The 27,591-nt window shown below is 33.9% G+C and overlaps 4 protein-coding genes, 1 non-coding gene and 1 pseudogene across 13 annotated transcripts; 2 read left to right on the top strand and 4 right to left on the bottom strand.

The window, feature by feature from the left end:
* Positions 1 to 634: 634 nt before the first annotated feature.
* LOC103834658 lies at positions 635 to 5,361 on the bottom strand (annotated as a pseudogene).
* Positions 3,774 to 3,885, bottom strand: LOC117127593. Its single transcript, XR_004450613.1, has one exon. It is a non-coding gene; the product is annotated as a small nucleolar RNA snoR103 (small nucleolar RNA).
* Positions 5,362 to 5,601: 240 nt separating the features above from the next.
* Positions 5,602 to 7,350, bottom strand: LOC103834657. Its single transcript, XM_009110722.3, has one exon. The coding sequence runs from the start codon at positions 6,263 to 6,265 to the stop codon at positions 5,807 to 5,809; it is 459 nt and encodes a 152-aa protein (XP_009108970.1). The 5' UTR covers positions 6,266 to 7,350; the 3' UTR covers positions 5,602 to 5,806.
* A 1,542-nt stretch (positions 7,351 to 8,892) lies between these two features.
* LOC103834656 lies at positions 8,893 to 12,367 on the top strand. Of its 3 annotated transcripts, XM_033276956.1 has the most exons (6): positions 8,903 to 10,221; positions 10,334 to 10,603; positions 10,688 to 10,861; positions 10,937 to 11,043; positions 11,119 to 11,426; positions 11,519 to 12,367. In XM_033276956.1, exons 1-6 carry the CDS (start codon positions 10,099 to 10,101, stop codon positions 12,220 to 12,222), a joined length of 1,686 nt encoding a protein of 561 aa, XP_033132847.1. In that variant the 5' UTR covers positions 8,903 to 10,098; the 3' UTR covers positions 12,223 to 12,367. The 3 variants fall into 3 exon arrangements, with proteins under 3 accessions (XP_033132845.1, XP_033132847.1, XP_033132846.1); XM_033276954.1 differs by having other exon boundaries at positions 8,893 to 10,221; positions 10,688 to 11,043; XM_033276955.1 differs by having other exon boundaries at positions 8,905 to 10,221; positions 10,688 to 11,043; positions 11,525 to 12,367.
* Positions 12,368 to 12,453: 86 nt separating this feature from the next.
* LOC103834654 (autophagy-related protein 11) lies at positions 12,454 to 17,094 on the bottom strand. Its single transcript, XM_009110720.3, has 5 exons — positions 15,804 to 17,094; positions 14,107 to 15,703; positions 13,548 to 13,768; positions 13,238 to 13,451; positions 12,454 to 13,108 (listed from the first exon to the last, which is right to left on the bottom strand). Exons 1-5 carry the CDS (start codon positions 16,751 to 16,753, stop codon positions 12,689 to 12,691), a joined length of 3,402 nt encoding a protein of 1,133 aa, XP_009108968.1. The 5' UTR covers positions 16,754 to 17,094; the 3' UTR covers positions 12,454 to 12,688.
* Positions 17,095 to 22,796: 5,702 nt separating this feature from the next.
* LOC103834653 (serine carboxypeptidase-like 29) lies at positions 22,797 to 27,579 on the top strand. Of its 7 annotated transcripts, none has more exons than XR_004450410.1 (14): positions 22,808 to 23,155; positions 23,385 to 23,492; positions 23,561 to 23,656; positions 23,743 to 23,835; positions 23,909 to 23,994; positions 24,065 to 24,328; positions 24,408 to 24,541; positions 24,611 to 24,706; positions 24,793 to 24,898; positions 25,001 to 25,718; positions 25,788 to 25,869; positions 25,954 to 26,005; positions 26,232 to 26,398; positions 26,694 to 26,958. XR_004450410.1 is itself a non-coding variant. In XM_033277607.1 (11 exons), exons 1-10 carry the CDS (start codon positions 22,894 to 22,896, stop codon positions 25,187 to 25,189), a joined length of 1,434 nt encoding a protein of 477 aa, XP_033133498.1. In that variant the 5' UTR covers positions 22,808 to 22,893; the 3' UTR covers positions 25,190 to 25,230; positions 27,478 to 27,579. The 7 variants fall into 7 exon arrangements, 1 of the variants encoding a protein (XP_033133498.1); XR_004450409.1 differs by having other exon boundaries at positions 26,691 to 26,958; XR_004450412.1 differs by having other exon boundaries at positions 26,194 to 26,398.
* Positions 27,580 to 27,591: the final 12 nt, after the last annotated feature.

Below are 27,591 nucleotides of genomic sequence, written 5' to 3'. Positions count from 1 at the left end.
CCAAAAGCCCATCCCTAGTCATTATTCTATATCGTATTTTATCATCATATAATTAATCGTATTTTATATGTACCATCATATAAGTAATCATATAATTAATAGTATTTTATACATACCATCATATAAATAATTACATATATTATATTTTTAAAACTTAATATGAAATATGAAAACCATAATTTGAGTTGGTATTTCAAATTGGGCTTTGTATTATATTTTTCTTATATATATTGACAATATTTTTTTATAATGGTTATTGAAAAATAGTTTAGTAAAAATCCATTTTTGAATATATGTATATTTTTGAATCAATTTTTGATATAAATCAAATTTGAATTATTATTTTGATTTGAAATATGTATATAAAGTTTAAATTTTGTTTTATGGTTAGTTTAGAAAAAAAAATTTTAGGGAATTAGATTGACCCATTTTGGTATATTTTAAAAGTGGCCTAGATAACTTTCAATTTTTTAAAAAAACATAAGCCCATTACTTTTTTTCTTAATACTACTATCCTTGTTTTCAAACAAAAATATTTTTTTTTAAAAGACTGCAATCCATGTTTCCAAACACTCTAAATTTTTAAAAGTCCTATTCAAGTCTCCAAACACTCCAATTTTGTACTTGAGTTTTAATAAGATAGATGTTCATTCAAAGATTTTTAAGACTACACATACAACATAATATCTTTAGTCTTTTGCACATCTTGAATAACAAAACCAAGATGTAGGCACCAAAAGGATCATAAACAAAATACACAAATCAAGAGAAAACGAAACCAAGTTACAAAACTGACACTAATCTCGATTACAAGTATAGTACTAACTCAACATTTTCTAAGTAAATGATTTCAGTGATTGGGTCTTTACACCAAACTACGGCAAGCCTCAACTTCTGCTGCTTGCGTAGCCAACAGAGACTCGCTTACACTCTTCACCACAGAGTCCAAGACTGCTTTCTTGAACAACTCATCCTTCATTTTCATTAAAACCTCTTTCACCATCACAAAATCCGATGCATTGGCCATAACCAAACTCCCAAGGATCTCCCCAAAGTTGTTTAGCGCCTTTGGCAGATCAATCCCAATGTCATCCAGCATAGACCCGTAAAGCACACAGCCACTCCCTACGTCTTTAGGAAATGATTCAAGAGTTTCGCCACTGGTTCAACGCACGGTGGGTTTTTCTCGAATTCGAGTGAGATAGCTTCCCTGACGAGCTCAGGATGGTAAGATGGGGATTTCAGTTCCTCTACGCATTGTAATGCTTCATCCAATAAGCGGACACTGAAGTATTCTTCCAAAAGCGACTTGGTTTTTCTGCTGAGCGCTTCTGAGAGTTCAAGCTAGTAGCCATCCTGTGGCTGTGGCTTCTCCACTGTTTGTCTACTCGGGGGAAAACAGCTTTAGGCGGTTCTACACTATCCACTTTGCGAAAGGGCACTTGGTCTACCATTCAAGATGCCTCCACTGCCTTGATGTAAGAGCCTTGAGTTAACAGACAGTGACTTGTCCATTATAGAAGAAGACTGAACATGCCCTGAGGGCTGCGGACTCTGTCTATTCACTCTAGGCACGGAACGGGACCTTGCCATCTCCCAGACGTCATCATCTGTTCCAGGAATCTTCCTAGCCCCTGGCATACCAGGCATCATTCCTCCAGTACCAGAACGTCCAAAGAAGCCTTCAGACCCAATAGCTTCAACATCTGCACCACCACGGTTGTTACTGCTTCTCATATTTGCCATTGCACCGGGACGCAACCCGAGGTGTTCCTCTCTGCCTCTGAATGAATCTCAGTAATTTTCTTGGCTTTCATCTGCCTTTTAAGAACAAGAAAGAAGAAAAGGTAAGCACAGAGATAGATAACTCCGTAAGTAATTACTTATATTAAATCCTACCTCTTCACGCCTTGGTACCCAATTGTTAGCTCGCAGATCAATAACATTACCGACCATAAACCTAAGGCGTGGCGCTAGCTTAGGGTGCATTGTCAGTTCCTTCAAACGAACGAAGTAAGTGTCGTTTATACCTCGTGATTTTGGACTCTCATCAAGCTGTTTTCCAATAGTGATGAAAAGTTGAGAAAGAGCCTCTACATCTTCCTCTGCCGGAAAAGCTTCATTGTCATGTCCTAAAAGCTCCTGTGACCAGACACAAAAGACACCATGAGCTCCACAGAAAACAGCTTTTAACGGTGCATGCACAAGCAGGGCGTGAGATATCATACTTGGACGATGTGATGAACTATCTTCTGCTTCAGAAGCTCACCAATTAAACGGATGTTTCCTAATGTTCGAAGCTTGGCCATTCTCTCCTTGTCCATGCGCTCCGTTTCCTTGTTGGATCAGTCATCAGTCTAACTTCTTCCTTCAGTTTGTCAGCGCCTTCAAACTGTTCTTGGCAATTATTCAAAAGCAATGTTACTTCTTTTCCAGCGGCTTCCTCTGATGGGAAGGAAGGCAGCTTTCCACTGATATCAAAACACAAAAGAGCATACATCACTCCCTGAAGATAAAGATAAGAACAATGATTATGATGTGAAGAGAGAGCTACAAACAAGACGAATGCAAACGGAATTAGAAACATACCTTAAGGATATCTGCAGAAGTGATCCCTGAGTCGATTAATTGACCTTTAAGAAGATCATACTTCTCAGGTGTCATCTTGTTCAGAATACTGCAGAACAATAATTACACAATCCAATCAAATATATAAAGAAAATAACTCCAAAGACAAAGAGATTCACTCATTATAGTAATGCTGAATACAATACCCTTTGACAGTCTTGAGAACTTGGTCCTTTTCTGAAAGAGTTCCTCTTCTAGCTGACCATGGAACCTCTGCTTTGGTCAAAGCAAAGCAGGAGGAGGACCAGACTGTTTCAGTAAGTTATCATGTAAGTTAAAAGTAATAACCACAACAAAAAAAAAAAAGAAGAAGAAGCAAACTAAGTTATTGTAAGAAGAAAGTGCCAGAATAGTGAATACTCACCCCTTGGATTAATCCATTATATGCATCTCTAGGTTCACGTTGGTCTTCCCTTGACCTTGCTGACTGTACTTGGGGAAGGAATAGGTGCACGACTATGCCAATCACGGTTATCATCAGTCTCCGAGTAACGATTCTGAACTTGAACCGCAGGCTGAATAGAGCAAACAAGAAGGGGAATATTAAAAAACCTGAACTAAGTAACATAACAGAAACCAACATTTCTTTGACTCACCTGACTTTCAGAACGGCTCCAGCTCTGGTCTTCGCCAAAAAGGTCAGATGAAAATTCCTGATTGAGCTTCAGGATTGCCTCAAAGACTTCCACCGCCTACACAGACAAAATGGTGAATGACTTTAAGCGAATCTATCATCATCTCCGGACGTCAAGGATGCTAACAAGTAGGAGACATTTTAAACTAGAGCCTACGACTTAGTTAACTAAACAGAAAATTCTATGCAATTGAAAAGAAACTAGTTACATCTTTTAGTTGAAGCAGCTGTTCTCTGGTGAACCTCAAAATCTCATGACCCTCAAAATCTAGAGTCTCCTCTCTACAAGCACACAAACAAAAGTCATGAAAACTCAAAAGCATAAAATAAAAGCCTACAAGTATCAATCTTTGTCCATATTTACAGAAAGGTAACATTGCTTAAGCTCCCCACCAAGAATCAGGACATTGCATGAGTGTTCAACAAAGTAAATCTAAAACTTCAAAGCGCAAGATGAAAAACATGGAGGGATGATTAAAGCACATGAGTTTAAATCAAGAAGATGAATCAATCATATACGTAGGGTCCTTTATGAGCATCAAAGAACTTAAAGAGTGCCCACCTAAAAAAAGCCTACAAGTATCAATGTTCGTCCATATTTACAGCAAGGTCGCATTGCTTAAGCGCCCCACCAAGAATTAGGACATTGCATTTGTGTGTTCAATTCAACAAAGAACGAATCCAACCAGCAAAGTTACAAACTTTCAGCTTATCTATCTCTAGAAGAAGACAAAAGCAGAGGAATCATCTTACCTTAACGGCAAAAGAGGAGCGTCTCGCACATCGGTAAGATCAGAGAAAGAAGATAAGGTGGAGCGTGGGGGCAAAGAGTCTACTTCCTCCACGACCGCTTCCAGGCTTCAAGCTCAACATCACTCCAATCTTTCGTTGTAAAAGAAGGGCAGGAGCAGATATGGTTTTTGTTCTGAGACTACAAGACATATGAAGTTATGGATTCTGGTCGGTGAAAGTGATCGGCTTGACTCTAGAAACGAAGGCAATGTAGACCAAAGAGAGATATTGGAGAAGCTTTTGCCTGTGAGAGAGAGTTTTGTGAGGAAGAGAAAGAGATAACGCGGCGCAGAGTGGTGAAGAGTGTGTTTTCTTTTCTCTGTTAGGGCTTCGGACAGTGATTAAAACACTATAATAATGTTTTCGTAAATATTAAGAGCAGAAGACTTATGATCAGATCATAGTCCTAATGCTGACAAAAAAAAAGAGATCATATATAGTCCTAATCTAAGGATGGTTTTAAAAAGATTTTAAAAGAGTCAATTAAAACCATTTTCAATATATATTGCTATTTTTTCTAAATTATAGTATTTTGTAATAGAATATTTTTCTATAATAGCATTACTCTATGTCGAATAAAAAAATAAATATTACAATTACTATTTCTTTTTTAAAATATAAAAATAAAATATATATTTAATGAATTGAAGTGAATTTATCATATAATAAAAAAAACAATGGTTTTAAAATGCTCTAAGATATATATATTATTATTTACTTTTTTGTTGATATTTGTTTTATTGTTTTTATCTCTTTATTAAAATAATAAATTTAGGTGTTAGGTTTTATATCAAGTTTTTGAGGTTTCGGATTTTCAAATTTAACTTTCTATATCCCATTCAAGTTTTATATATATTATGATCAGATTCTATTCAGTTATATTTTATAGTTCTATATAATACCCATCTTAAAACTAAATACATTTTGGTTCAATTAATAAAATTTTAAAATATATGTATTTTTAGATATCATGTTCGAATAAATATAGAACAGAGTATTTTAGATATTTAATTATTTGTTTTAAGATAATTATTTTAGATACTAATGGTTTGGTCGTTTTTCATATTATTCGAAAGATTGTGTCCTGATTAGTGTTGGTGAAACCAATGTAATTATCCGTATGTGTGTTTATAATGGAATTTGAATTTTGAGCTCTCTTTACAAGTTCATAAAGTTCCTATCCAAATTACGCATGTCAATGCTCGCTAAACACATATTTTTTTGTTGTTGTATCAAGAAGATGTAAGTATACATTGGTTTCACCATCATTATAAAGTGAGCCATTTGCATATGCCAGCATCCGATATCTTGGCTCGTAAGTCAAGTTAAAAAAACCTCCAAGTGTTAGCCCTAAAATCGAAGGCTTCACAACAAGTATTATATTAACAAATTACACTAGTTATAGATATATACAAAAGGTACATGAATTTCATGAATCTCAAACGTTAATCTACCCTATAACATCATATCAGCATTACGCATGTACCACACCGAAAACATCTTAATCTATACCCCTTGTAACAAACATTTCTCTCTTGATTTTTAGGGTTTGTGTTTTAGGAGAACCTTTAGTAATGGTAAAAGGTGTAATCTCCCTTCTTCTTTTTTTTTTTTGTCGAATCTACAAATCTATTTGTATAAGATACAAAATAAAAACAGCAAAATCTCCCATGTTTTCAAGAAGCTGCTTAGCATCTCCATCATGATGCTATCTATACCAAGAATCCCTTTTTCATATCAAAACATATATGATCATGAACCCATAGAAATGGCTAGTGGCATCTCACTTTCATGTGAATCAACAGTAGAATTACTGGAGGTTGACATTCTTTTCTTCGATTGGTTCCCTTCAACTTGCCCTTGTGGGTGAGTTATTGCCTCAGGATCATCATCTTGAGCCTCTAAAGATTGCTCGGGAGGATCAATATCACGTGCATTGGACTCTCCGGTCGCATTGTTGTTATTACCACCTGATCCAATGACCATCCTAAACCCAAAAGTGCGGGAGACAATGCGGTAGGCAAATGTTAGGATCCAAAAAGACCAAGGGAGACAAACAAAGAAAATGCCGAGGTAAGAAAGCCAAACTGGAGGGTAAGGGAGGATTGTGTATGCAATCAGACAACCACCTCCAACAGCTATTGATAGGAAAAGAAATAAGGTAATGAGAAAGATGAATACTCGCCCCGCCCCTGGATCTGGCACAGGCATTGTTCTTTTAAGGAAAATATCGATCTTAAATTTGAAGAAGGATCAAGATCCTACTATAATCATCTTCCATTTTAAAAGTTGCTCCTTCTTCTTCTTTCAAGTTTTCTTTTTTTTACAAATGAGGTTGATGGGTTGAAGAGGATAGCTTGAAACAATAATCAATCCCACACACACAAAGAGAAATAGCGATGAGGAGAAAGAAAACACAAGAGGATATTTTTGTTTTGCTTTAATTTGTTTTATTTGTGTGTGACTTATAATTTGACAAGAATAGCCATTAGTCATTTTTTTCTGCATATGTCATTCCATAGGAGAGGGACGTCCGTAGATAAAGGACCTATAACATTGATCAAGATCATTTTCAAGATTTTTGCAATCTTAATTAATTCGAGAGAAATGTACTCATCGTGTATACGAGTAAACTCATATTATACCAAGATAAAATGCGAGAAAACTTATTTTACTGTCTTTACCATAAAAAAATTAGACTATTCCAGTTCTGGGGATTTGTTTTCTATATTGTTAATATACTATTTATAGGACGTGGCAAAGAATATGGTTCTTGCAAGCTCTTCTACATGTTTAGAATTCAAATAAACCAAGAGTTAAAAATGAGTATGATCCAATTTTAAGAATTTGTATGTTTATGATATTAGTTTTTAATTTTTTACAAGTTTATGATATTAAGTTTATCAGTAATTATACGATTGTATTTTTGTTATTAACGCTTACAGATGGAATTCAAGGAATTTAATTGCATTTTCTGCTTGATTTAAAAGGAAGTTTGAAAGAAGTCTTGTTCTATTCTCAAGTCCCGGCCACAGTTAGAGAATGGGAATTCAATTTTCAATCTTATATATTCAAACAGAAGTCACAACTTTGATTCATGTGTGATTTTTTTAAAAATGGACCTAATGAACCTATTCATAGAAATTCATATTACATTTAAATTCACACTAATAATAAATAGAATTTTTAAAATATTTTAATCATAATATCTTTTGATATCTTCTTATTTTAAATATAAATATATTTATTTTAAAATTTTAACAAATCTGTTTAAAAAGATTTTTACAATATCTTCATTTTTGAAATTATATTTAAATATCTTTGCTAATTTCGAAATTAGTTTAAAATATAATTATATATTAATATATTCAGTTATATAAAACTAAAAATAAAAAAATCTATAATATTTTATTTATTATATAATCATAATCAATCATATTAAAATAAAATTGTTATATTGAGCTAAATATAATAAAATTGTATTAAATTTATATATTTATTTATTTTATTTTCGTAATTATAAAATATTTATGTTCAAAAATAAAATTTAATATGTTGGTAAGATGGGTTTACATTATCAAACTATATAATACATGTATAAAAATTAACATGTATTTCTTTAAAGTTAATAATATAAAATCTTTGTAACTACTTTAATCATAATATATTTTCATTTTAAAATTAAGATATATTTATATATTATATTTTAAAATTTTAATAAATCTGTGCAAAAATATTTAAACAATAACTTAATGTATTTTAAGTTATCGTTTAAAAACAAAAATAAATAAATTATATCCTATTTTATCTACTTTATAGTCATGATCATGTTAAAATATAATTATTATACTAAAATAAATATGATAAATTATATTCAATTGATAAATTTATAAAATTTATTTTCATAAATATAAATTATTTATTGAAAATATAATATGATGATAGAACATCTTAAAATTAACAAACTATATAAAACATGTCTAAAAATTAACATATATTAGACTTTTATATATACAATAATAAATTATCTAATATTGGTAAAAAGAAATCCAGTTTTGAAAGACGGGTCAAAATTTAGCATAAATTAAATACAAAATAATTTTTAAATATATTTTTTCATTAATATATTAATTTGCTTAATAACTAAATGCAAATACAATAAGATAAATATATAATAAGAAGTGGTAAATACATACGGTTTAAACAATTAATTAATTATAACATGTAAATTATAAAATTATTGTATTTGAAATAGTTATATAAATATTTAAGTATATGATTAACATTAAAAATATATACCACTTATGTTATAAAACAATAATTTATGTATAGAAAAGTGAAAACAAACACCCGTGCGGTTGCACGGGTCAAAATCTAGTATCTACCTTATTAAAGTAGAAGTAATTTAAGCTTTTGTTTGACAACATAGATAGCAGTTTAAAAAAATAGTAATGTTTGGAAACATTAATAATAACACTAAGTTAGGAAAAAAAAATAATGGGTTTATGCAATTAAAAAAATTGAAAGTCCATTACATTATACTAAAAAATAATGAGTTTATGTTACTTGAAATACATATTCAATTCAAAATAATAATTTAAAATTTATTTATATCAAAAATTCATTCAAAAATATATATATATATTCAAAATTTAATTTTTACTAACCGTTATAAAAATGCTTTCAATATATATAAGAAAAATATAATACAAAGTCCAATTTCAAACACCAACTTAAATTACAGTTTTTATATTTCACACTGAAATTTAAAAATATAATATATGTGATTATTTATATGATTGTATGTATAAAATATTATTAATTATAAAAAACTTATTTGATGGTACATATAAAATACGATTAATTATATGATAACACATATTTTTATAACATATGATGACACATATAGGATATATAATAGTGATTAGGGGTGGACGTTCATATTCGTTTTCGAGTCTGTTTGGGATTTCGTGTTCAATTCAGATTTTTGAGAGGATTTGGATAACACATAAATTGGTTTGGTTTAAATATTTGGATAGAGAATTAATAATTATTTAAGCATTTTTGAAGTTTTGAGTATATTTTAACTGTTTTAGATGTTTACGTTTGATTATTTGTATATATTTTGAAGTATTTAAACGAATTTAAAAGTATCATATATATTCTCGATGTTTTATATACATTAAATCTAAAAATTATTAATATATATAAGTATATAAATCTATTTTGGATACTCAAAATACTTCGGATCAGATTAGGTTTCAGTTTTTCAAACACCAAAATTCTGAATAATTTGGATATTTAATTAATTTTAGTTCGGATTTGATACTTATTTGGATTGGGATTGGTTCGATTCTTCGAATTCGAGTTTTTTGTTCGACCCAAATAGTGACATAAAAACAAATAGTATCATATTTTTTAAAATATACATCCGCGCGGGTCAAAATCTAGTTCCTTTTAAAGTTAAATACTTTTCCTTATAATCTTGTCTTCTTTTGGCAAACCTGGTTTACAAATATTTGATTTGACTTGTATATGATTAAGATAAGAATGTAATCTAATTTATGTTTGAATACCCTAAGAACACACTATTGACTACTGACTAGTGACTACAACAAAAAGCTAAGTAGAAAACCAGTGATGACAAGTGACACGTGGCGCGTTCTCTATCTATAGCCGTCAAAGGAATAAACAAATGCGGGTCCCATCTAATATATCCATTATCCAGAACTACTGGCTCTCTGTCCGCCAGCAAACTAATAAAAACGTAAATGACCATATTACCCCTTCTCCAGAGCCACAAAGGGGTGGCTAGTTCCGTAATTTCAAAGAACTCCAATTTACTTTTTAATCAAATGACGATAGCGCGTGTCAGTACATAGCCGGATACTCGCGTCGATAGCCACCAGGAGAATCCACCGTTTCAATCAAATAGAGAGAGAGAGAGAGAGAGAGAGTGATCTACTCTAAATTTCTAGGCTTTGCTGATTCTCTGTGAAAGTTTCTTCCTTTTTCGATTCTGGAGAAAGGGTTTCGTTGTTTGGATGGTGGAAATGAGACCCGAGTCTAAATCAGCGGCGAAGTGCCGAGACGAGCTCCCGGTGAAGCTGGAGATCGCGGAGGACGGTTTAGAAGAAGAGCACGGTCCTCTCAACAAGCGATCTAAGGTTTGTTAACTCCCAAATAAGCCAAACTGTTTAAGTTTCCTCGAGAATTTGATATAAAGTGTTCTCCTTTTTTAGCTTATTATTGATTGTTATTGTTGCAATGGATGATTAGTTGTGGAGCTCATCGCCAATGGCACCGGCCAAGTATAGCCCGTTTGATGGGCCGAGTCCTCTTGGACTAAGCCTTAGAAAGAGTCCATCTTTGCTGGATTTGATACAGATGAGGCTAACGCAAAGCGGTGACCCAAAAGCCGGAGGCTCTGGTGGTGTTAATCACGAGAGTAAATGTATTACTGCTGGATCGAACTTGGGGCCAGGAAGTATTGAGAAGCTGAAAGCTTCAAACTTTCCTGCCTCGGTATTAAAGATCGGGCAGTGGGAGGTGAGCTTTTACCTTTTGTTTTGATATATGTTGCTTTCAGAACCTGACTTGTACATGGTTCTGTTTTTTTTTTTTTTTTTTAAGTATAAATCGAGGTATGAAGGTGATTTGGTGGCGAAGTGTTACTTTGCAAAACATAAACTTGTTTGGGAAGTGTTGGAACGAGGTCTCAAGAGTAAAATCGAGATCCAATGGTCAGATATTGTGGGGTTGAAAGCAAACTGTCCTGAAAAAGGACCTGGGACGTTGACTCTCCTGGTACAAGATTCACTCGTGCGTCCGAATGCTTTTTGTTCAACTCTAATGTTTGGTTTCTTTTTTTTTTTGTTTCAGCTTTCTAGGCAGCCTTTGTTTTTCCGAGAAACAAACCCGCAGCCTAGGAAACATACTTTGTGGCAGGCAACTTCAGATTTTACTGATGGTCAAGCCAGTATGTACAGGTACATACATTTTGTGACTGGATAATGTTTTATGTCCTAGCTTCAGCCAATGATAGTCTCATTTTGATTTGTTAGGAAGCATTTTCTGCAATGTGCTGAAGGGATAATGAACAAACATTTGGAAAAGCTTGTTCAGTGTGATCACCGTCTTTTGTATTTAAGCCGTGAGCCAGAGATAATTATGGATTCTCCCTGCTTTGATGCACGGCGATCTATCTTTGAGGATCCGAGTGAATCAAAAAAGGGTAATAATCCTTTTGGGAGTTTTAATCTTAGCAAAGCTCCTTCAGTATCTGGGACTCGGAACTTAGCATCTCCTGTTGGAGCACAGTCATCCTCTGAGCATATGTATCTGTCTCATGAAGCACCGTCTCCCAGCTCAGGTATCTGTCTTTTTTGTAGTTTTCTTTTACTTTTCACTTTTGTTGAGCCAAGTTAAGTTAACGTGTGTTTTCTTTGTTTGATTCATCTCTAATGATAGATGCTCGTGCAAATGAAGCAGTCAATTCAAGAAACACAACGGATTGTGGTCAGATGGGAGGACTGCGCCAATCTATGTCACTGAGTGATTTCCTTGCAGTTCTCTGTGATCCAAAAGATACAAGTGATTCGAGTCAGGTTGACGAAGTAGCTGGACTACACCAATCTATGTCAGTTAGTGATTTCCTTGCAGTGTTATCTGATTCAGGAAACATAACTGATTCGAGTCAGATAAAAGTACCTGGACTACAACAATCCATGTCAGTGAGCGATTTCGTTGGACTTCTCTCTGATTCTGCTGTTGGAAACCATCCGGAACATATGGAGAATTTCAACGGCATGAAGCAGCAATTGCTAAGTAATAACATCCAGTTCGATGCACCACAAGATGAGAAGTCTCTCATGCCAAGGGTTGATTCCTTATTCAACCTCTTGTACAAGGATCTCAACGGCGCTGCAAACTCACAGCTCAATACTGAAGTCTCGGTTGGATTGAAGTCTGAACTCAGTGATCTGAAGGGGATAGTTCCGGACAATAACAACAACAGAGTTCTTGATCCAGCTTCCAGCAGCAGACCACAGGGTATGTTGAGGAAAGACTCGTTCAGCGATCTGCTATTGCATCTCCCCCGGATCACATCCTTGCCAAAGTTCTTGTCCAACATATCAGAAGAAGATAGTGATGCATATAATAGATGATTATATATATAGATTCCTTCTTTCTGTTTCAGTATTTGGCAAGTATAGGAACCTGAAGTAGCAGCTTTATGTTTTTTCTTGTAAATCAAATTTTGTTTCTTGGTCACTAAACCCCATAAGGAATTGAAGAAACATGTTTTGATAATGATTTTATGTAGTCATCCCATTTATAAAACAATGCCTGAAGAAGCTTAGGCATTCCATTATATTGTTCTTTTATTACAGCATCTATAAAGCAAAGCAGAATATGTACAAGGATAAAATATTAAACTAAGATCAGTGCTCATCAGCTGTACAGAACGACGAAAGAGATGAAATGAAATCAATATCTGAAGAGACAAATGAAACCCAACACCCAAACTAGATGGTTGTGCTATTTGAATAATAAGTATTTACATTTTTTAATTCCTTTTTAGGGAGGGGTTTCTTCCATCACATCAATCTGCCTAGAGAACAAGCAAAAGGATCAGGAAGCTTTTTGATGAATGGGAGTGTCTGGAAGCATTGCTATTGTCACAATGAAGTATTCACATCCTGAAGAAAGACCATAAGGGTTTGTTGGTGTTGTTCCTGAAGATGATGTTGACCTTGAGCTTGATGCCAGAGTTCTTGAGCCCAGATAGTCCGACTTACCCGCCTCTGGAGATGAAGAAGCTGAAAGTGCTGATGGCTGCTTCACTGCTTGGCGCTCGATGTGGACAATCTGTCCAACGATGTATGTAGGTCGGTTTGGGAGGTGATCTGTGAACAGTGCCTCGGATTCAGAGGACAAGTAGTAGTTTGGGCAGTTCCTGCTAATCGCCTCGTAATGCCCTGCTGGATTCAGCACAAATGCTGCTACCTCATGGACTTCAAGACGACCAAATGATATCTTTTCTCTATTAGCCTGTCAACAAAAAAGTTCACCGATTTTGCTCATTCAAAACTGAGGACGCTTCAAATTTCATATGCGCAGCAGAAGAGAAAGTTTGGGATAATAAACACGTTTGCTGTACTAGGGATAACAAGAGTCTACCTGCTTCCCAAGTTGATGCTTAGTGTACAATGTTTTCACCAGCTCTTCCTTTTCCTCCAAGTCCTTCCTTGCCTGGTCACTTGTAGCTTCAAGATTCCGGCACTTTTCAAAAGATTCCTCCCAGTGTTTGGAGAGGATGCTAACTTTGTCTGCCAGGACTCGGATGCATTTTCGGAACTCAACAGTACCGACATCTTCATTGTCATTAATGGACCTGTGATATTCCCAAGAAAGAAAAGAATGAGAAACAAGAACTCCAAAAGAGAGGAAGGACTAGGCTATATATTATTGGAAGCAAAGTGGAACTTACTTGGCTAAAGCTTGAGCCAAAGTACGCAAGGACTCGGCAAAACCAGCAACCCCACCACCAGCACAGACGGAGCTTCGGAGTCTTTCAAAGAGGCCTCGCATCTTCACAGATGATGCGCGTAGTGTATTGTACTCAGAAGCTCGACGATCAGCAGCGCAGAGATGGGTCTGGGCTTCTTCTCTTGCTTCATGTAAGCAGTTCTCCAAATGCGCACAGTTCATCTACACCCAAGATAGCAAATATTTACCACATACAGAAGGAGTAATTTAGCTAGCTGGAACTGATTGGCTTTAGCTAATTTAAGCATTACGCTAAAGCATGTTGAACCTTCCTAGAGTTCATAACCAAAGATCACATAAAAAGGTCTGATACTAGCACCTTGGATACTAAAAACTTGACGTGTAGGACAAAGCTAATACCAGCAACCAGAGGAGTCACAGAAAATGATCACAAGATAACATACCACAAAGTAAAGACTAACTCCTAAACTAACAATGCAATGAGTATCAGTGTTGGAAGGATTAGAGAAGGAAAAAAAAGGAAGAAGTAGCTGCAAAACCTGGGATTCTTCGAGAAGCTTCTGATTCATTTCCAACTCTCTGCTCAGACTGGCTACCTCTTCCATAGCTCCATTTAGCTTGGACTCTGTCTCACTCAGTTTACTGGACTTCTCCATCAGCTCATTTCTAAATTCCAAGATAACATCATCACTGTGTTTGGTATCTAACCCCATGCCAAGTGCCACTTTATTATTCAAAGATTTTGGTGAGCTCTCGGCTGTCGAGCTATTACTTAGAAACACACCCGTCTCCCCAACCACATCATCCTTTCCACCTTTCTCATTGTTTTGATGGCTTTCCAGCATTGATGAATCAAGCGGATGACTGAGCATCAGAGAGGAATCCACCATATTCTCATCCATACGTTCCCCAGCTTTACATGGCTGCTTGCTAGAAAGATTTGAAACACATGAGCCCTCCTCATCCATGTGCTCCGAGCCAGATACATGAGCTTTATTGCCTTCCACGTCACCTGAAGCTTCTGCTTTGTACTCAGTAACTTCCAAGCCAGACGCATCCGTATTATTATTAATATTTCCCTGTAGATAATCATCGTTGAGACGTTGTTCCAGTTCACGGATTCGCTTCTCATATGAATCACAATGTCTTTGTTTTTCCTTGAGCATAGATAAGAGATGTTTCTCATACTCATCTTTGGCCTGCAGTGCCTCTGCTGTCTTCTCCGCGGCGTTTTTCAGCATATGTTCTACTTCGCTTTCATCCATCACCTCATATTCAACTTGTGGGCCTAACGAACAGATCCGAGAGATTGCAGAAGCGAGGTCAGCTTTCAGTTTCGCATTCTCAACTTCCATCTTGCTAGTTCCAGCTATCTCCACTAATTCAGAGGCTGCTAGGTAATCATCAAAACTGTCTAAACCTATCTCCTCAGTCTCACTATCACTAGACATGCCCACTGAACTCCTTGAGGATGCAAACTTTGAATGTAACCCAACTAGATACTCAGGAGCATATCGATCAACGTCAGCCATTTCAATATTGATCAAACTTGTATCATAAGGAGCTACATTGACATCACACTGAGTGGGCGTATCATATAAACCCATTGAGGCCAACACGTCACGAGGTACAAAGGGACCATGCGTTTTAAGAAACTCCTCACGTCTCCTGACCTCTGTTTCCCTCTTCATAGCAAGCTTCTCTGCCAACTGCCCAGCCATTCCCATGTAAAGCTTCATCGACGCTTTCCTTCTCACCGCCTCTGCGAGGCAGGCTCTATATGCAGGGCCAACACCACGGAGTAACTTCAGGTCTGCAAATAAGTCATCCTGACGCACCATTGCCTCTCTAAAAACGGGAAACTGTAACTTAGCATCTTTGATGATATATGTGACGTACGTTATCTTTTGCATATAACTGTGTACAAAGCTGTTCATCTCGTTCTTCTTGTTCTTGCAGAAACCCAGCAATTCAGAGATAGAGTTATAACAAGCCTGCATCTTGGGAAGGTGGTTCTTATCATGCACTTCGTACATAGGACCCAGGGCTGAAACAGCATCATGAGGTCGGAGAGATGAGGACATTTGGCTAGACATGCAATCGTCCACAAGCTTCTTAACCGTATTGACATCTTTGCTGTTTCAAGATTCATACAACACCATCAGCATAACAGAAGATTCCATATATACAAAGGGGACAAAAGAAAAGGTGTTCCCAGTTTACGAAATGAACAAACCTGAGAGATTGCAATATGCTCTTTTGCTCGTCAATGAAGCGCTCGTGGTCCTTAACAGTCACTTCTAAGTTCTTCACCGATAAAGAAGCCCTGCAAGCAAACAACTCCTCTACCTTGCGCTTGACCTCCACAAACATCTGCTGGAACTGAGCAATCTTATTCTCAAACTGCCTGTGAGAGCTTGCACAATTCTCCACAGCCTTCTTGAGGTTATCCTCCTTGACAAAGTCCAGTAAGCATCTCCTCGAATCAGTTAGCAGACAAGGGTGAACCTTAGCCGACCTCAATCTCTCAATATCCCTTTCAAAATTCATCAGCAAGTCAGAGTGGAGGCGGTGTTGATGCTTATACCGCTTCATAAACTCAAGAAAGTTCTGATGGATCACCCTGTAATACTGCTCCAGATTCCTCGTAGCAACTTCAACAGCCCGCTGCTGCACCTTCTGCTCTCTCGTAAACCTCTCGCAGTTCTCATGCTTCACAACAGTACAGTTGTAAACGGTGCGGCCTTTATGGAAATGGTAACGAAACTGCCTCTCATACAAAGGTAAAGCCTTTAGAGCCGGGTCTAACGCATCATCCAACGGATGATGATGATCATGCAATGAAGCAGGTGGTAAAGCATCATCATCAACTCCCTGTGAATCTACAACCTCTTCCGGTGATGGCGGATGAGAGTTGCTTTGCAGCTTAGCCTTGTTGAAGACAAACACTTCTCGATCACTAGCGGGAAGTCCGAAAGCAGAGAGCAGCTTCTGCGGCTCGAGTCTCATGTCCAGCGAGAGGAGAAGCTGGTCAGAGAAGGCAATGCCAGAGACAGACTCAACGAAACGCATCACAGACTCAACTGAAGTCGTCGTCTCGCTGCATTTAAACTCAAAAGAGTGGCCATTCTCAGCCACACAGAGAATAAGCTTGCCATTGGCATCATCAGTGAAGCTTGAGCTCATCGTAGACTCACCTAATCAATTACGAATCTGTAAAAGACTAATACTTTATGTATCTACTACGATCCTGAGACCAACATACCGATTACGACACAGAAATATCCAACAAGCGTTCGTACCCAGGACAGTTTTTGATTAAAAGGAACAAACTTTATGAACGTAAGAGCAGATGTGATACTACAAACGAAGGCGATTGCGTGAAGAGACGAGGGATTATGCTTCTGATGATGTAAGTTTTACGAAACAGAGAGACGAGAATTAGATACCCTTTCGCCTATCTCCCTCCCTCTGCGCAAGAGAGACCAGATAAAAAGCCTAGTTATGTTTTATTTTTTATAATAAAGATAACTATTTTTATTTTTCCCCGTTAGTTATATATATACTAGAAAATATTAACTTTAATAAAAGTGTGTTGCGATCGCGTTAATTAACAATTTTGAAAAACTAATAAAATAAAATTAACATTAAACACTTTTTTACAATTTTTTTGGTTTAAAATTTTTAAAAAGGATATTTACTATCATTTTTTTTACAATTATCTTCTTTTTCTTAATGATTTTAGAAAAAAAAAACAATATTAGTACATGTCACAATCTTAACTATATAAGATGCCATGTGTCGCGATCGTGTTAATTAGCAACTTTGAAAAACCAAGCTTTATATAATAAAATATATATACATATATAATCTATTCTATTAAAATGAAAAAATAAAAGACAAAACTTCACTTCATGTGTAATAATTAACTTTATGTGTAATACTTAAATTGGACCATTTAATTTTTTTTATTAATTGTCGATTTGTATTATTTTCATAATATCTCAACAATATATATTTATTAATGACTAAATAATCTTTATTGAACTAGACATAAATCTAATTATTTCATTGACGGTTAAATTATACTAGCATTTTGATATATTTAAACTCCTAATTTATTATCTTATTAATTATACCGAATGGTCTTAATTGAATTTTTGGATGGAAGCTATGACATTTGATATGAACATTTACTTAAACTATGTCATTAAACAACTTTTTCTATTTTGAATTGTAAATCTAACATATGGTATTTGATATGAAATATATTTTTAATATTATTTGCTATTATTGACAAATACATGCAATCATACTCTTAATATTTTTGATATGTTAATTATAATAATAAAATTAATAGTATTTTATTGTACTTAGTATAACAATTCAAATAAAAGTTTTCAAAAGTAATCATTTTTAATGATTAAACTAGCCGTGTAGAGAATTCATGTTAAGGAATATAATCGACTGGTGCTATTGGAATTGGGGCTTTCTTGATGAAGTTAGTATCCCATGAAAAGGAGAGATTAAGATATGGGGTTTCAGTGCTGGTGCTGATGAAGAAGATTGATTAATGTCAAAATTTGCTAATCGACAGCTTGGCATCACAAATAGCTGGGATGATAAAGAAAATAAACAAGAGACGAAGAGAAAAGATTATTTGGTACATTTGAATGTGTTATTTGCTTAGATTCTTTTGTGATGCAAAAACTTTTTGGAAGCTCGTGTGGAAGACATAGATCAAGTGCAGTTTTCGTAAAAACTACTGAATTATAAAAGAGTCGATGGCAGAAAAAAAAGATAACAACAAACACAACAACATAATATCATATAATATTTTAAAATAAACTCTGCTTAAGTTTATAATTACCTTCAATTAAAGTCAGTGATAATCTACACAAAAAAAAAGAATTAACAAAATCTATATATCATCATAACACTTTTAAAATCAGTTTAATGATTTATTTTAAAATCATCAAAACTCTTTTCAAATCACAAACCAATAACAACCCCTAAGTATATTAGTTATATATATTCACTTTAAAAATAATTTTTAAATAGTTTATTAATTGATAAATATTCATTTTATAAAATAGACATAAATGTATTAAGTATTTAAATGAGGATAAATATATGCTTAAATAATTTGAATATGATTATAATGTACTAAAATAAATTTAATAGAATCCCAAATATATTTAAAGTTGATCATTTAGATTTGCATTGATGAAATTTAGGGGATGCATAATTATACTAACTAAATTCTAAAATTTGAAATTAAAAATCTCAACTTTAATACTAATATAAATTTAAGATGCATAGTTCTTTTTAAAAATGTTTTAGGTGATTGTTTCATATAACTTACTTCGAAAAAATAACATATATTTGGTAAATTATATATTATAGACGTATAACAATACACAATTATACTAAATAATTATAAACAAATACAGTTGAAAATGGTCCATATATTAAAATATGATCAAATAACATTATTGGTTAAGGATCAAAAATTTATTTGTTTTAAATTGTTAATGATACCACATTTTCAATCATGTGATACAAAATTCTAAATTGAATAACATTATTGATTAAGGATCAAAAATTTAATTTGAAAAGTATAATACTCCTTTCGTTTCAATTTAATTATCATTGTATAGTAAAATTTTCATTTCAAAATAAGTATCATTTTATAATTTTAATACAAAATTTATTAACTTTATATTCTAATATATTTTTCTACTGGTTAAAATGTGGTTATGTGTATTGGTAGTGATGTTTTTCTTTTGAAAAATTAATAATTAAATATTTTCTTAATATGTGTGTCCAACTCTAAAACAAAAATTAAAATGAAACAGATGGAGCATTAAATTACTATCAAAATTTAATATGAAATCGTATATGAGTTTAGTTATAATTAAAAATACAAATTAGAAATTTAAAAGGTTTGTTTAGTTAAAATGAAATATGCATTTATTTTTTAAATAAACACAAAATTAACTAAATATTTAAAAGTTTTGTTTAAGTGAAAAATTAAATATACATTTATATCTTACATAAATACAAAATTAGTTAATTGTTTAAAAGTTTTATTTTGATGAAAAATAAATATGTATTTATATTGTAAATAAAAAATATGAAAATATTTTATTCAGAAACAATTTTAGAGAAAAATATAGGAATATCTGATTTGTTTGTTTTAAAATAATTCAAATATTTATATAAAAATAATTAAAATAATTTTCTAAAGGGTTGTCCAATTAAAAAATCACACATGAATTAAGTCATGAGTTTTATTTTAATAGGTATAGATAGATTGAAGTTATCATAGTAGACCCAAATAAAAATTTGTTACAAACTTAAAATCGCATAAATATCTCATACTAGCTCTCTGCTTCATTTGTTTTGGGCTATAAGAGTGTGTATCAAAGTCTCCTTAATCAGTTGATATTCTTTACACGACTAAGATAATCCATTCCATCGGCGTCATCTGTTTGAGCAACAAGGTGATTTAGTGGTTATAGTTTACATTTAGCAGTTATATAATAAGAGTGAAACTGTGAATACATCTAGAGTCCCGGCTGCACCACGTAAGTTTTTAACAAAGTCGTTGTAGTATAGTGATAAGTATTTCCACCTGTCACGCGGGTGATCCGTGTTCGATCCCGGCAACAGCGTTAATTTTTAAACCCTTTAACAAAAAAAAGGCTTAGAACCGTACCAAAAAGTAATGCTAAAGGAGGGATGCTACGAACGTGCAACAACAACCACAAATAATCTTCGACTAGGTAGTAACCTGCGCCTTATGCAGGATAAATGAATAAAAAAATTATATTGTTTAATTTAATAGATATAATACACACAAAGTGATACTCGAACAAAGTTTACGTGTTAGAGATGTAACTTGGCTTCAAATCAGAGATGAAATCCATATCACTCATAGTCTTTGTGTGTTTTCAGTTTATAGATTGTGATACGGTAGATTAAAATTTACTCTGATATACATATAGTAATAATTAATTGAGTTTAACCGCGCCTTACACAGAGTGAATAGATTTAAAGAGATTATAACTTTGAATCGATAGGTATTAGAAGGGTAAAAGTCATAGAAAAAAATTACATTTTATGTAATAAGGGATTCATTGAAATTGCATATGTCTATATAAAGCAAGATTTTTTTAAGTTGTGTATTTGTTTTGTTTAATTTAAGTATATATCGTGAAAGCTAATCTATAAGAGTAATCAAAAATTTATATAAACTAAATTATGAAGCAAGAAAACACATGCAATAGAATTATTGTTTTCATAAAATAAAATATACATATATGATAAAACGAAACATAAGCAATAGACTAATAAATTTTTTGAAAAACACGAGCAAAAACACCATAAGAAACACACTTAATGATAACGTTACTGTAATCATAAAAACATAATATTTCAGCACATGTCATAGAATAATTTTTTTTTCTCATTCGTTTCCTGAAGATTGTGCCACAAAAAAAGCTTGCTGGTGATGCCCAAGGGGGACCTGACGTTTGTTCTCCCGCTGTACTCATTCTCATCCTTCCTTCGATTTGTTGAAAGAATCTGCTGCACATACCAAGATGCCAATATCTGATTCCTAAGCAATAAGCAAATAGCAGTTTACTTATTTTAGTGTCAATAAAACGTGTAGAGACCCGGAGGTTTAAATAACAACTAGATTAAGATCTGCGCCTTGCGCGAGATAATAAAAATTATTTTATGTATTATATGTTCTTACATATTATAAAATAATAAATATATATTGAATAATTAAAAGTCAGTAACTATTACATATATAATTAAATTGGTGCGTACGTATAAATCAATTTTACTAATCCGGATATGTAATTAAATTTAAATGATATTAACATACATATTATATTTTTAATATTAATGTCTATTAAATGATGTTTTTACTCACATGTTTTTTTTATCATGTGTATCTTTGATAGCTAAAAATTTAAATTACTGATAACAAAATTTTTATTGTGATATTAATAATTGTAGTAATTTATAATTTTTTAAAAATTATTAATGTTAGTTTAAAACTTTTATCAAAAAAAATTATTCAAAGTAAATTTTGAAACTAAAATATTTATTTATTCAATATGGTTTATAGTTTAATTTAGAATGATATATATACATATATATTTTAAATCTTAATGATTAATTAAATTAGATTTTTACTTATATGATTTTGTAATCATTTTTTTTTTCATAACAAAAATTTGAAACCATGGATCGCAAAATTTGAATGTGAGACTTTTAACAGTTTTAGTAATTTATAGTTGTTTTTAAAAATTCAAAATATATCAAATACAAAAAAATCTAAATTTTTATAATATGGTTATTGTGATTTTTTAAAATTATTTTAATAGTTTAAAATTAAACAAATTTGATAGAAGATACATTATTTTTTTTATCAAATCTTTGTTAAAAATCATTAATTGTCATATATACTTTAGCCACATTAGGCAATTCTGTAATTTTTATTTAAGGAAATAAAAAGTGACATTAATAATGAATTTATGGTTAATTTAATTTAAAAAACTTATTATATAATTAGATGAACCAACCTATCAATTCAGAGAATCATCCTAGTGATAATACGTAGGTATAAAAAAAAGTTGTAATGTTTCACAAATAATATATAGGGGATAATGCAGAGGACCCCTCAAGCTTTTATCAAGTCATCGTCTAGGAAGGCTCCAATTATTAAATGCAAGATAGAGATTTGTCAAAATAAAAAGCGACACAAGATTCTTCATTTTAGCCTATAAAAAAATATTCACATGCCTTTTTTTTTTTAACACAATAAATATTCACATGCCATGGACTGATATTACCTTACCAAACGTAAAGAATGGTATAAATTCAGTTTTTTTTTGTTTTTTTTTTTTTGTTGTTGTCAAAGAAAGCAATAATTTCGTTGAGAAGTGTGAGGTTGCTTGGAAACGGTCCAATAGCAGAACACACGTGAAACCATTTGGCACTTGCTTCTGTTCCACACATCTACATTACAGTTTCTGCCTCTTACACGCAACCATTTCCCAACGCAAACGCAGCGATACGTTTTTCTGCGTTCGCGCGTTTGACCAACCGCGTTTACCGTTTAACGCCACATTCGTTTTACGACAACCACACACACACACGCACGATGAGTGAACTAAAAAGGTCCGAATCTTTGGGGATTAGTCAAGTACGCTTGTGACGTCATCGTCCACATGCTTTCTAATCTCTCATCCTTTAAAAATGCACAAATGATCTTGTGCAAGGTTGGTTAACAAAGAACAACAACAATGGCTAAAACCACCAGAGGATCTTGTTTTGTCGTCGTCGCTCTTTTAGCGATCACCCATCTATGTATCTGTGCAGCTCTCTTGTCTCAGAAAGAACAAGACAAGGTCTCGAAACTGCCTGGTCAGAACTTCAACGTTGACTTCACTCACTACTCTGGTTTCGTTACTACTAATGAGAAACTGGGAAGAGCACTCTTCTACTGGTTCTTTGAAGCCACCGATGATGCTGCCTCCAAGCCCCTTGTTCTCTGGCTCAATGGAGGTTTGAAAGCTCTCTCCTTTACGCCTTAATCAATAGTACCTCAATGGATTCTCAACTCATTATGATGATATAGATCTTAATTACTTTTGGAGATTGTCTTGTTGCTACTTTGGTTTTGATTTGTTTACTTATTGTTGCTTTTAAGATTCTTGTAGTTATGACTGCCACTATATTGTTTTAATTCCAAAAAAAAAATGGAAAAGCTTCAATAAAGTTGCTCTCTTTACAGGACCTGGATGTTCATCTGTTGCATTTGGTGAAGCAGAAGAGATAGGACCTTTTCACATTAAGTCAGATGGGAAGACTCTTTACCTTAACCAATATTCTTGGAACCAAGGTAATGATAGTAACATGTTACAGTGTGTTCTGATTCAAAAAGCTTAGAACTTCTTTTTTTTTTTGCAGCTGCGAATATTTTGTTCCTTGATGCACCTGTTGGAGTTGGCTACTCATACTCAAACACTTCATCTGATTTGCGTAGCAATGGTGATAAGAGAACTGGTAATATGATGATTCACCTCCTTAATCTCAGTGTCTAGTTAGATCCTCTTGTTTTGTTTAGTGAGTTTTATCATGATTTTCCACAGCTCAAGACTCACTGAAGTTTCTGCTGAAATGGGTTGAGCGTTATCCGGAGTATAAAGGAAGAGAGTTTTACATAGTTGGGGAGAGCTATGCAGGTAAAAAAAAACATCAAACCTCACCTTACGTTTTAGCCTTATAATTACTTAAACTCTCTTTTGATGGTTTTAGGACATTACGTTCCTCAGCTGAGTCAAGCCATTGTAAGACATAACAAAGCTTCTGGCGACAACACTATTAATCTGAAGGGCTACATGGTGAGCCTCTCCTCTTTATTTTTATCTAAATGGTTTATAAAACTCTTTTGATGAATGTTTTTGTTTACAGGTAGGTAATGGTCTGATGGATGATTTCCATGACAGGCTTGGTCTTTTCCAGTATATTTGGTCGTTGGGTTTTATATCCGACCAAACATATAGCTTACTGAAGCTTCAGTGTGGTTTTGAATCTTTTATTCATTCCTCCAAAGCGTGTGATAAGATTCAGGAGACAGCCGACAAGGAAATAGGTAACATAGACCAATACAGTGTCTTCACACCAGCATGTATTGCGAATGCTTCCCAGTCAAACATGTTGCTAAAGAAAAGACCAGTAAGTGACCTTACATTTTAGTTTTGATGGAGATGATGGTAAGGGTTTTGAAGTAATGTCATTGTTTGTTTTTTCTTAGAGGACTAGCCGTGTGAGTGAACAGTATGATCCTTGCACGGAGAAACACTCTAAAGTGTATTTCAATCTTCCAGAGGTTCAAGAAGCTCTCCATGTCCCGCCAGGACTTGCACCATCCAAATGGGATACTTGCAGGTAATATTAGCTTAAGAAAGCTTTTGGCTTTGTAACAGTTTCTGATCCGGAGAGCTTTGGTTTTTGCAGTGATGTAGTGAATGAAAACTGGAAAGACTCTTCTTCCTCGGTTCTAAACATTTACCATGAGCTTATAGCTGCTGGTCTACGCATTTGGGTTTTCAGGTCTCTTTCTCCTCTATATAGTGTGTGATCTTTTAGTTCAGTATGGCGTTTGGATGGTTAGAGTAGTTTTATTCTTTGGTTAACAGTGGTGACGCAGATGCTGTTGTACCAGTAACAGCAACCCGGTACAGCATTGATGCACTAAACCTTCGTCCATTGAGTCCTTACGGTCCTTGGTACATAGACGGACAGGTATTTTAATAAACAAACTCAACTGAGAAAGTGAGAGATTCTTTGTCTTGTTTATGTTTTTTAGAAAACGTTTTGAAACCGTAGTGGTGATTTTGAAACTAGGTGGGAGGGTGGACTCAGCAGTATGCTGGTCTAAACTTTGTGACAGTGAGAGGAGCAGGACATGAAGTTCCTTTGCATAGACCAAAGGAGGGTCTTGCGCTCTTCAAGGCTTTTATATCTGGAACCCCATTGTCCACACCAGAGAGCAGCATCAGCAAAGACATGTCTGAACTCGTTAGTGACTCATGATGAGTGGGATTCTCAGTCAGAATGAAGAAGAATGATAGAATCTAACACTACTAAAAGCCGAATAAGAAGAGCAACGAGCGTGCCACGTAGGATTTTTTATTCAGGCCAATCATGAAGCTCTGTTTTGCCACGTCACTTTTATTTTGTCGACAAAAAATTTAAAAGGTCCAGTAAATCTGGGCTGAACAAAAAAAAATAGACCTATATAGAACAGCCCATATCTTATTCTACGCAGAATGTTCGTCGCCTTCAACTCCGACTCTTCCAATTCACTATTCTAATCTCTGCAATCTCTCTGTAATTATTACACCCCAATCTTGCTCATTCAATTCTGATATTTTCTCCTATCTTCATTAGAGATTATCGTTCCACCTTCCTTTGTTTTTCCTGTTATATAAACCCCTTGATGATATGATAAGACAGGTCCGTTAACTATTGTCATTCCAGCCTGAGTTATCTAAAATATGAACCCTCGATTCCAGATTCATAACACAATGACAATTTGTTGTTCTCTACATTTGAAAGTCAGGTATTAGTTTATTATTATACTTCACCACTCAATCTCTCACCACTCAGTCTCTCTGTTTCCGATTTACAGTCGTAGAACTCGGCCTCACGCTGGTGCTGATCGTCTTCTCCGTCGTCGTTTTAGAAGCTTGGAGAAGGAGACACAGTAACGTGTACGTTCTTACTTGACTTTTCCGATTTGCTTCTCTCTCATCTATCCTTGTGTCTTGATCTTTCTAGCATTGGATTTTTCCCAGTTCTGTCGACACCGTGACAACTACACTCGAGGGTCCTACATCTTAAAAACAGGTACTGTCTGAATTCAATATATTTTTTCTGGGATTTTTCTGTTAGTGTGTTTACAGTTAATGGAACTGAGAAAAGGTCTTGCCTTTGAATCCTATTAGCCTATAGAACGTTTAAAGACGAGAGCTTTGACATTATTATTATTATTAGTATTTGTAGGAGAGTTTGTCTAACGATGTGTGTTGTTTAAGAAATAAAAGAGTAAAACAGACAGATCGTGGATGCGCAGTTGTATGATAATAATTTCAAGAGAGGAGCAAGCAAAAAGCTTCACTTGAGAAGGAAATTCATCATACTGTCGGTAGAAAGATAAGAAGAAAAGTTGATGACGAGATCAACAACAGATTGAGTTTGGGAACACTTTTCTTCCAGCCTAACTTCCTGGTTACGGTTGAGGTAATGTAAATCTTTGCTCGATTTGATTTAAGATGTGGTCAGGTCCTATTTTTGTTGCATATGGCGACATCATCTGATTGCTTTCATCTATTCTTCTCTTGAAGACTAGCATTTTTTTGGTCATATTGATTTAGCTTAGAATCATAAATTTGTTTCCTCATGTAGTAATGTTCATTTATATTCTCTACTTTCATTACATGTTCCATTAAATTTCAATCTTTCTAGCATCAAGTAGAATGCAATAAACATCGGTGATTCTTTCTGAAACTCCAAAAAAACATAATTTTTTCAGCAGATTCTTGAAGATGCTCCCAAAGTCTTAGATCTGCGATTGGCTACTTTATGAAATCCATTGAAGGGACATGCTGGATTATCTAATGATGATAAAGACGAAAACGGAAGGACTCTAGAGGTACATGAAATTATCGATACCTTTTTGATGTATCTTAATACGGGTCATGAATCCTCTGGACACACGCATTATTTGGGCTACCTCCTCAGATACTACAGAAGATAAATGTAAAATAATAATATATGTTTATATAATCCTTTTCCATTTATTTTTACAAGCTTGAATAGTAATTTTCCTTATATACACAGGGATAACAAGATGCGATTGTTAAAAACTAAGCAGTGTACCAGAAATTGAGTAAAAAACAGAGACGTACAAATGTACAATGACTTACTACTACCTTTCTCAGGCGTCTCATTGCAAAACAAGTTTAAGGCGTCTAAAATTAATACATCTTATTTATAGGGAAGCTAATGTTTGCTTCATCATCGGTGACACAATTTTACTTTGGCAACACAATACAAATCATTAGAGACTTCAGAAGCATGATAAGAGTCAAGTTTAATGCATGAGTTTGAACAAAACAACACCAAACTCAGAGGATGATCTTCAAGAAAACTTAACTAAAATCAACATTTCAAGTCTTTCAGACTGTCTAATAATTTAGATAGCATAATCAGTCGTCTAAGTATAAAATATTTATATTCAAATATGAATTCTAAAATAATCTTAATTTAATTTAAATATATGAAAAAAAATCCGGGCGTAGCCCGGGAAAATCTCTAGTAGTGAATAAGAGTTTTAAATGTTTCGTTTGGATTGGTTCTTCTTGTTGTTGTTTGTTTGTTTTTAACATTTAATACTGAGGATTATATTAAGCTTCTTCTACCATTTGTGAGCC

The sequence above is a fragment of the Brassica rapa genome, chromosome A08 (genome assembly GCF_000309985.2).
Source record: "Brassica rapa cultivar Chiifu-401-42 chromosome A08, CAAS_Brap_v3.01, whole genome shotgun sequence".
NCBI lineage: Eukaryota > Viridiplantae > Streptophyta > Magnoliopsida > Brassicales > Brassicaceae > Brassica > Brassica rapa.
This window is presented reverse-complemented; position numbering and strand designations above follow the sequence as displayed.

What these genes read in the sequence shown, in the direction of transcription:
- LOC103834657 (XM_009110722.3), bottom strand. Translation starts at nt 6,265, where the DNA reads ATGCCTGTGCCAGATCCAGGGGCGGGGCGAGTATTCATCTTTCTCATT.
- LOC103834656 (XM_033276954.1), top strand. Translation starts at nt 10,099, where the DNA reads ATGGTGGAAATGAGACCCGAGTCTAAATCAGCGGCGAAGTGCCGAGAC. An exon ending in CTCTCAACAAGCGATCTAAG is followed by an intron (nt 10,222 to 10,333) that starts GTTTGTTAACTC and finishes ATGGATGATTAG; the next exon opens with TTGTGGAGCTCATCGCCAAT. An exon ending in AGCACCGTCTCCCAGCTCAG is followed by an intron (nt 11,427 to 11,518) that starts GTATCTGTCTTT and finishes ATTCATCTCTAA; the next exon opens with TGATAGATGCTCGTGCAAAT.
- LOC103834654 (XM_009110720.3), bottom strand. Translation starts at nt 16,753, where the DNA reads ATGAGCTCAAGCTTCACTGATGATGCCAATGGCAAGCTTATTCTCTGT. An exon ending in AGCATATTGCAATCTCTCAG is followed by an intron (nt 15,704 to 15,803) that starts GTTTGTTCATTT and finishes ATCTTGAAACAG; the next exon opens with CAAAGATGTCAATACGGTTA. An exon ending in AGCATCAACTTGGGAAGCAG is followed by an intron (nt 13,109 to 13,237) that starts GTAGACTCTTGT and finishes TTTTGTTGACAG; the next exon opens with GCTAATAGAGAAAAGATATC.
- LOC103834653 (XM_033277607.1), top strand. Translation starts at nt 22,894, where the DNA reads ATGGCTAAAACCACCAGAGGATCTTGTTTTGTCGTCGTCGCTCTTTTA. An exon ending in AGTTGGGGAGAGCTATGCAG is followed by an intron (nt 23,836 to 23,908) that starts GTAAAAAAAAAC and finishes TGATGGTTTTAG; the next exon opens with GACATTACGTTCCTCAGCTG. An exon ending in CTTGGTACATAGACGGACAG is followed by an intron (nt 24,899 to 25,000) that starts GTATTTTAATAA and finishes TTTTGAAACTAG; the next exon opens with GTGGGAGGGTGGACTCAGCA.